This window comes from Austrofundulus limnaeus, unplaced genomic scaffold (assembly GCF_001266775.1).
Source record: "Austrofundulus limnaeus strain Quisiro unplaced genomic scaffold, Austrofundulus_limnaeus-1.0 Scaffold696, whole genome shotgun sequence".
NCBI lineage: Eukaryota > Metazoa > Chordata > Actinopteri > Cyprinodontiformes > Rivulidae > Austrofundulus > Austrofundulus limnaeus.
This window is the reverse complement of record NW_013953098.1, coordinates 104,288-112,894: the sequence shown is the minus strand read 5'-3', so window position 1 is coordinate 112,894 and position 8,607 is coordinate 104,288. Positions and strand designations below refer to the sequence as shown.

Sequence of the window (8,607 nt, the reverse complement as noted above, 5' to 3'; positions counted from 1 at the left end):
CCCCAAAATCAATATGCTTTTTTAATTTTCTTCTCTAAGCAACCTGAGCTTATTCTGATTTGTTTTGCACGCAAGGGTCACAAATATTTAACGTGAACATACACACTAAATATTTAGTGTATGTGTTGTAAGGAGTTCAACATTATTTCCCATTATCCCTCCCACACACCTGATGTAAATGAATGGGTGATTAACAGGTTTCTGCAGAACTTGAAGAGGCAGTTTAGTTRATCCTGAATTTCCCCTCGGTGGATCAATAGAGGCTATTTCTTCTTGTTAGGGAAATGAGTAAAACAWGCAGAATACATCAGTCTATTTTGGCTCTGTTGCATTCAAACATGCCAGTGTAAGGCTAAAGCTACACGAATCCATCAGTGCAGCCAAAATATAACTGATGTCACCGCTGTGGARGTCCAGCCAGGAAGATTCATAATCCTCTGGTTTCTTCCTGGCTGRTGGTGTGTTTGATGAGTGGAGACAGGTGTGATGTGACTCCAGTGACTCTGCTAACCAGAGAGAGCTGCGCACCACCCCATCCTTAGTTGCATCGTCATTCTGGATATAAATAGCTTTACTGAAAGCAAAGCAGCGATGAGAGGGCAGTGATCACTCAGTCCACATAAAAGACAAAACACACTTAGTTCACGGACAGTACAGTTTACACAGCCCATCTCTGAGTGCAGACATTCAGSTCTGCACACTTCCAGACATGGGGATGCACAGGTCCGTACCTCAGAAAGAGGAGCAGGTCCTCATGCTGGGCCTGGACYGCTCAGGAAAGACCACCCTGCTGTACAAGCTGAAATACAACGAGAGCGTGATTACCGTCCCAACGGTGGGCTTCAACGCGGAGTCTCTGGAGACGAGCGGGAGCGGCCCCGGACTGACGGTGTGGGARGTTGGGGGTCAGAYGAAGATGAGYCCCCACTGGAAGCATCACGTTGATYACACGGCTGGACTGATGTTTGTGGTGGACAGTGGGGATGAGAAGAGGCTGGGCGAGGCTCGCCAAGAACTTCACCGGGTAAGACAGACGATAAACTTTGAATTTTTGATTTCCCATCAAATAAACTTGACCTTTACCAGCAGTGGAAGAATTTAGAAAGGCAGCTGTCAGGAAGAAGACAATGAGGAGATAATATGGATGCATTAAACAATTTATTTTATCTTAAATTATTGTTTTGTTTATTTTATCAAGGATGAATTTGCTGTTCATGCTATAGCTACAGGAAATCAATACAGAGCAGTAACTTATGGGTTTTACAGTGTTGTTTCTTCCATTCCTCAGATCCTGAGATACAACAGTATCAGAGGAGTTCCTCTTGTGGTCCTGGCCAACAAACAGGACCTGCCAGGTGCTCTGAGCCCAGAAACACTCTGCCTGAAACTGGACTTAAAGGGAGCATGCGACGGCAGGGCGTGGTTTATCCAGCCCTGCTCCGGCACTACTGGGATGGGACTGGAAGATGGTTTCAGGAGAATGATTTATCTGATGAAAACTCCACTCCGACAGACCCAAGAGGACATTAAAGTGAAGATGAGACCTAAGAGCTTCAGTTTGACCGCAGTGAAGCGAGCCTTGCTCTGTGGAAGCTGATGGGGAATTTGTTTTAATGTTGTCCTCCTCCTCTGTGTGTGCGTGTGGGTTCTTACTTGATTTCCTTGTCTGCATATGGTCTAACAGAGCCATGTGTGTTATGTTATAGAAGGTTTCAAAACCAAGACTGCAAACTGACATGAGGAAGTTCAAAGCATTTKAAAAAAAACAAAACAAAAAAAAAGCAAAAGGGCTGTAAAATAAAATACCTTACAGGCACAGGGACGCACAAAGAGAACCAGAACGTGGCACAGAAACCAAAAATGCGCTACTGAAAGTTGAGTGAAGACAAACTAAATAGGCTATGGTTGATGAGGAGAAGTGGCTGCAGCTGTGTTTAGGTGGAGATGGGTGTGGCAGGCAGGCTAACTAGAAAAGGACTAAAGGAGTGGTGGGCTGGTGGCACTGAGGAACAAAAGAACTGAAAACAAAGTGCAAAAAATGTCACCAAATAATCTCAAAAACAAAGATTGTGACAATAGTGAGTATCGGTTAATAGTAAGGTAATAGTGAGGTCACAAGTTGATACAAACACAGAAATTAGAATTAACCTGTTTGGCGCAGCTGAGTGGTAAATGTGGAGGATAAAAAACAAGGAAATGCTGCAAAGATTTTGTATAAAAATAAAATATAATCTTGGATTATCAAGGTAATTTTACATAAGCATTTACAAGCTGTCATGAGCATCTTCCATGTTGAAGAGTTCACTAAAATGTAGTGACACTATTTTAAAGATTGTATTTATATTCTTTTATATATGTCTGTTGCTCAACATGTATTTCTAATTGTTTAAATTTTATTTTTTAAATAAAGAAACAAATATTTCAATTCTGACTTTTGTTCTAGTCTAACAGTCTAGAAGTGATAAAAGCATGGACCAGTTTTTATGCATCATTTTGAGACATCATGTTTCTAATTTTACTAATATTACACAGGTGGAAAAAAAGACATGTCCTGGTCAATTTACACATTTTATGTTTTTAAGACTAACTTGTAATCTAAGTAAGTGATTGGAATAATCAGGTTTCATGGATAAATAAGACTGAGTATCATCAGACGGACGGACGGACAAATAAAACTGAGTATCATCAGCATAACAACAGATAATTATCCCATGCTGTCTAATAACTTTACCTAATGGAAATGTATTTAATATTTTTAAGCAAGTAATAAACATATTTTATATTCATTCATTTCTATCCCCTAGGAAATGGGCATGTTTTTATGAAAAGCCGCTGATTAGTATGTTTGTATCTTTTTGTTAAGAAGAGAAAAACTCACAATGATCAAGGAAATAACATGATGAACTTGAAATGACTGCAAATCAACTCTAAAATTGGACAAGGATGATACAAACAAGGATGGTACCCCTTGAAAAGCTTAAAAATAAAAATACTGAGGATTTTTGTTTARGTTCTGCAGAGAGTTTATTGCAAAGGGTGTGCTGAATGTAATCTCAGGACTAGCAAGGCCTGAACCAAAACACACAACTAAAAACACCTGAGAATGGCTAAGAATAAGAGATTGGATTGCTTCAAATAAGCAATGATTATTTTTGAAGAGTTGATTGTAATTTTTTCGCTATTTTTATGACATCTTTAAGTTGTTTCATTGAAGGTTTTACTTACAGACAATTCATCCGCATTTGTACATATATGTTAATTTTTAAGGATTACCTGTGAGTTTATATAAGGTGGTGTTCCCTGTTCACAGACGTTGGCAGTGAAACCAATGAGAGTGAAGGGGGTTTCCCCACCCTTCCTCTACGCCACAGCCAGGCTGCCCTCCCTCCACCACCGGCATTCCCAGTATGCACCGCGGACAGAGCAGCAGAAAATAGTCCGCTAACGAAACGCCGTGAAGAGGGAACCAGAAAACGGGGCTAGCTCGCCAGCTAAATTCGCCAGCTGAACTAAAACGCCGCCCGAACTGCTAACATGGCCGACAACGAGAAGCTGGACAACCAGCGGCTGAAGAATTTCAAGAACAAGGGTCGAGATTTGGAGGTAAAAGTTGTGCACACAGACGGTGTTTCACCCTTTTCTGCCTCCATGGCCAAGCCTTGCCTGTCGCTCGGCTCCCCTTGTGACGTCGTTTCTAATTTCCACCATCGAGACGTCTGCTGCCAGGGCCTTCACAGATAACCCACCGATGGTCAGTGGTGTCGGTAGAGGGGTTTACTGTCAATTCTCTGGTTTTCTGACCCGGGAGACTGCATTGCTTAAAAAAATGTCAGGAAAAAAAAGCCCTCCGCTGGTTTATGCCAGGCCCGCTGTGGGGGGGAGAGACATGCGAGCCCAAATGAAGCATTCACCCTCCCTCCCCCCTCCCCGGAGTCGGTTTAGCTCGGTGTTAATGTCGAACATCAAAGTCAGAGTGCATCCAGTTGAGTTAAAACGTATAATCTGGACATTTCCTCGTATTTGCCATGCTAACATGTCCGCGGATGAGCGTATTTTTTCATACCGCGTTTAAGCTAGCTTGCGTGCTAYCTTAGCTTAGCTCGGTGGTTGCAGTTCCACCCATCCCCCGTCTTTACGCTCAAAAACAATGGCGGAAACCAGTTAGCCTCATATGACCGGTCACCCCGGCTTATACTTTTATGTAGTGTTAACATTTTTAAATACATTAACACTGCAAGCACTTTGAAATCTATGCAAGCATTATTTCGTCTTGACGGCATGACTGATAAATCATGTCATGGCGGTACACATGATCGTGCTAGCTTAGCATTAGCAAAGATGTCAGATCAATAATGCGTGATTTACAGTCAGCCCAACGTGTCACAGTCTCAGGCGAGCTGGTGGGTGTCGACAGTGGTCTCAGGCCGTTTTCAGTGACTGTTCAGGCTGAAAGTACCTACACATCCAGTATGACAAGTAGCTACTTTCTCCTGAGTGGTACAGGCCTTGAAAGTCGTGTCGACTGTCAATAACTTTAGCTGTAAGTAATGGTAGAGGTTTGAGAGGGAACACACCCTATTTTATTAGAATTAGCTAAAACTGTATTTTACAACAAGCTAAAGTATTTCTAATTGTATCACGACCTCCCCCTACCATATCATGTTAACATAACGTTGACTAATTTATACTGAAATTCATCACTTGTGTCATTATTCTTTTGTAGAATCACCTCTTWTGTTAAATTGCCCATCACAAACCTAATGCAGCAGCACTACAATGTTTTTTATTATTTTGTGTTTTTGCTTGGTGTGATCCAAAATCAGTTGTTCAGGGAACTCCATTTAATTAGTATTTGTTCAGTTTTACAACATTTATTTATAAATCTTTAAAGTTAGTAATTGAGAGAGAACATCATGAATTGACAACCATTTGTATTATGTACCTTTTTTTTCTGAACCTGGTCATTTCAACAGATACAAGAAGATTGTAATTAAAAAAATAATAATCAAGTCCAATTATTGGCCTCATCTTTTTCCCTTTGGGCCTCGTGGTGTATCAAATTCATTACCGCAATATCAGTGTGCGATGTGAATAATTTGCACTCAAACTGTGTGCCAATAATCTAGCAGATGGATATGCACTATTCTAAATTTACACAGCTGYTTTAAGAGTGCTGAAATGCTAAAGCTAAACATTAAAGAGTGTTGTGAGGATGGTGGTAATGAAGGAAAGATTGAGGATCAGGTTTAGGTTTATAACGGATACCATCAGTATTATTTTATAAGAATTTAATTAAAAAATGTTATTCTTCTTTCATAATAATAATAATCAAAGAATCATTATGCTTCCTCTCTGTTTGTTTCAGGTCTGTTAGTAATAAAAAATGCTATTTTAGCACAAGACATCTGTAATAAACTTGATAATTTGTTCTTCTTTGCACATATACAGTTAAAAGAAAACACCCAGGCTTTTTAAAGCCTTTGTAAAATGAAATGTTAAATCCGTGAGCTACATTCAGTCTTGACACTTCTTACACATTTAGGTGAGTGTTAAAACACCGACCTGTCTCATTCCAGAGACACTTCTAGTTCTCTGAGACAGTGATCTGTACCAGAAGGAATTCTTGCACATTGTGAAAACTTTTATGATGACTCCCTGTGAATATTAACTATAATCTCTAATTAATAAATTATCCTGTGTAATGGTTTCATTTTTGGACATCAATAATGTATTATTTTATTTGGCATTTAAACTTTTTATAAGGCTGAAACCTGCAGGTTTTTATTCATGATGGATTTCTGATGGCTCAAAGGGTTTAGACCAAATAATCAAAATGTAGTGGTAGGTGGTTTATAGAAAATCTAATTTATTCAACAGTTATGTGAAATATTCATGCAGTAATTTAAGCATGTGTTTGTCAGATACAGAGTGTAAAGGGATGTAGACMTCACATTTTAGGTGTGATTCAATCAAGTAGATAATGCTCATATTTGATTTTGTCTTTGTTTCTGCCTTTATTTTAATTGTTCCTGACTGTGTGACGTTTGTTTCCCACAGACTATGAGAAGACAGAGGACTGAAGTGGTCGTAGAGCTCAGAAAGGTAATTAAACTGGTGTCATTGTATCATCAGCTTTAAAGACTTAATCAGTTTAAGCTGCTTTGAGCCGTTTGTTAGCTTTCCAGCTGAACATGATCTGCACCTTAAGGAGATGCAGAAATCTGTATAAAGTAATATCTCTGCTTCTCATATCACAGAACAAAAGAGACGAGCACCTCCTGAAGAGGAGAAATGTGCCTCACGAAGACATCTGTGAGGACTCTGATGTTGATGGAGATTTCAGATCAGTAAGTTTTTTTCTTCTTTTTCTTTTTTTTTCAACATGTCTCATAATCTTAGAAAATCTTACTAAATTTTAAGGCTTTATATTTGTGGATGAAGATGCCTTTGGTTTATGTTCTGTTGAAACTTCTTGACCCGTATAGAACTGTTGACATGGAGTTTTTCCATCTAAATGAAGGGAAATACATTTATTCTAAATAAAAAAACCTGGAATTCATTCATTAATTTTTAGTCACTATAATAAGCCTGGGATCCAAACAGCCATGYCGTTTGTACTGGTCAGTTTGTACTGGTCATATGGTTGAAGTGAGCGTGGACAGCTCTCGTTGATGGAACTGAGAGGTGCATCAGGCCTAATCGCTGCTTTAAATGTTGGTGAAACTAGTTTGAACACCGCTCTGTGCCCGGTTGTAAGTGGTGTGTGTTCATGTGAACACATCATTTGTCCTATAGTTGTAGGACTGACATTTTGCTGATGTGATGAAGCTTCCTTAGATCTCTTGACTCTACTCAGCTGCATGGCAGTGTTGTTTTTGACTGCCATTTAAATTTTAGTCTTAGTCTTTTTAACAAAAATACTTCTTAGTTTTTATATTTAATGGTTTTAGTCCAGTTTTAGTTGGCGAAAACTTAAAAAAATGTGGTTTTAGTCTTTAAAAAAACAACATATTAGTCTTTACAAATTAATTTGAGTAATTTGTGTTAACGTTTGTGAATTTGTGCTACTCTAAAAATGCCCAAAACAAAATCATTCTCACTTTGTGGCTTTATTTCTCAGAATTTGCTAAAGTGCAATGAACATACAAAATACACATGCCCAATGTTACAAGCAATAAAGGGGAACACGCATGTTCAACTCAAACTTGTCAGCCAGGACGATGAAGATGCATCTTATTTATAAAAATGGACATCATGCAGTCCTAAACTTAGTAGACTATTAAACTTGTGCAAACGAGTGTTTACATGCACCAGGCTTTTATTCAGAACAGAAGCACTGACATGCACAGCTGCTAACTCCCCCCGCAAAAAAAAAACAAACAAAAAGAAACACAGAAGAGTTTATTTTGTCATGAACGTAAACAAACAGCTTCTGAGCTCAGAATGGACCAGCGACAGCTTTTAAAAATGGTGGAGATGTTACTCCCTGGTTAAGCTACAGGTGATGGACGGACTTTTTTTTTTTGCGAAGCGGCACAGGCTGTGAGAGAACGGGAGGAAATGTTCTGTGCTGCTGTGTGTGCGCGTGTGTAACACTGCTGCTGTCCCTCCCTCCGCTCTGTATTCTAAACGATTGACAGACCAACGACTTAGCATTTTCGTCCAATCTCATCTCGTCAACAAAAACACACACAGTTCGTCACGTCTTAGTCATCAAAGAGCTATGTTTATTTCGTTACTGTCTCATTATTGTCATGCAAAAGGGGGCGTCAACGAAAATATTTTGTCATCGTTAACGAAAACAACACTGCTGCATGGAACAAAAATGAAACCAGGCAGGCTTGCAAATTACCCTTTGTTTATGGTTTGTGTATTTTTTTTCCCTCAACCAAGTAAATTTAAATATATATTCACAACTTCTTTAGTTGAATAGGTACAGTTCACTATTCCCCTCAGTTATGTGTGTTTTACATTTCTTGGTTTATTTGTTTTATCTGAATATTTAACCTTTTGTGGATTTTATTTTTTATGTAATAGAAGGGGTTAAGAGTGTGTACATACCAAATAGTCTGGCTTCTTCACAACACATTAATTTTACATTATCAGCTATTTTATATCGGCGATATGTGCGAAACTTTTGAATGTTCAGTTACAAATTATATTCCTGTGAAGATGCAACACAATCTGCTGGCTTCTTTAGATTTTTTTTTTGTGCGAACAGTGCCCTGAGATGACGTTTGTTTGTGACATAATGCTGTATAAATCAACTGAATATAATTGAATATTCCTCATTGTCGGGGCATCATCTCAGCACATTTTAGGCTGTGTTCTCAGCAGATCTTAATAGAGATAGACTGATACAGATTTTTGAAGACGGATACCGATTTTTTTAAAAAATCAGTCTAACCGATACGCCGATACGTGCAGCCGATATTTTTTGGCCGATACTACTTTTTCTTCCTCCATTAACATGATAAAAGTAAGAATGATAACAAATGTTACACAAGTTTTAATTTAAAACAAAAAAAAAAAAAAAAAAAAAAATTTTTTATTTAAAAAAAAAAAAAAAAAAAAAAAAAAAACATTTATAAGCCTTGTCTGTTGCAG

At 38.5% G+C, this 8,607-nt stretch overlaps 2 protein-coding genes across 2 annotated transcripts in view; both read left to right on the top strand.

Moving 5' to 3' along the window:
• Positions 1-223: 223 nt before the first annotated feature.
• On the top strand, positions 224-2,275 carry LOC106531945 (ADP-ribosylation factor 6). Its single transcript, XM_014027902.1, has 2 exons — positions 224-1,024; positions 1,289-2,275. Exons 1-2 carry the CDS (start codon positions 710-712, stop codon positions 1,595-1,597), a joined length of 624 nt encoding a protein of 207 aa, XP_013883356.1. The 5' UTR covers positions 224-709; the 3' UTR covers positions 1,598-2,275.
• A 1,074-nt stretch (positions 2,276-3,349) lies between these two features.
• Positions 3,350-8,607, top strand: part of kpna4 (karyopherin alpha 4 (importin alpha 3)) — a 16,216-nt gene continuing 10,958 nt past the window's right edge. Inside the window, exons 1-3 of the mRNA XM_014027901.1 lie at positions 3,350-3,603; positions 6,058-6,102; positions 6,258-6,347. Of these exons, the coding sequence (XP_013883355.1) occupies positions 3,535-3,603; positions 6,058-6,102; positions 6,258-6,347 (204 nt within the window). The 5' untranslated portion in view covers positions 3,350-3,534. The remainder of the gene's footprint in view (positions 3,604-6,057; positions 6,103-6,257; positions 6,348-8,607) is intronic.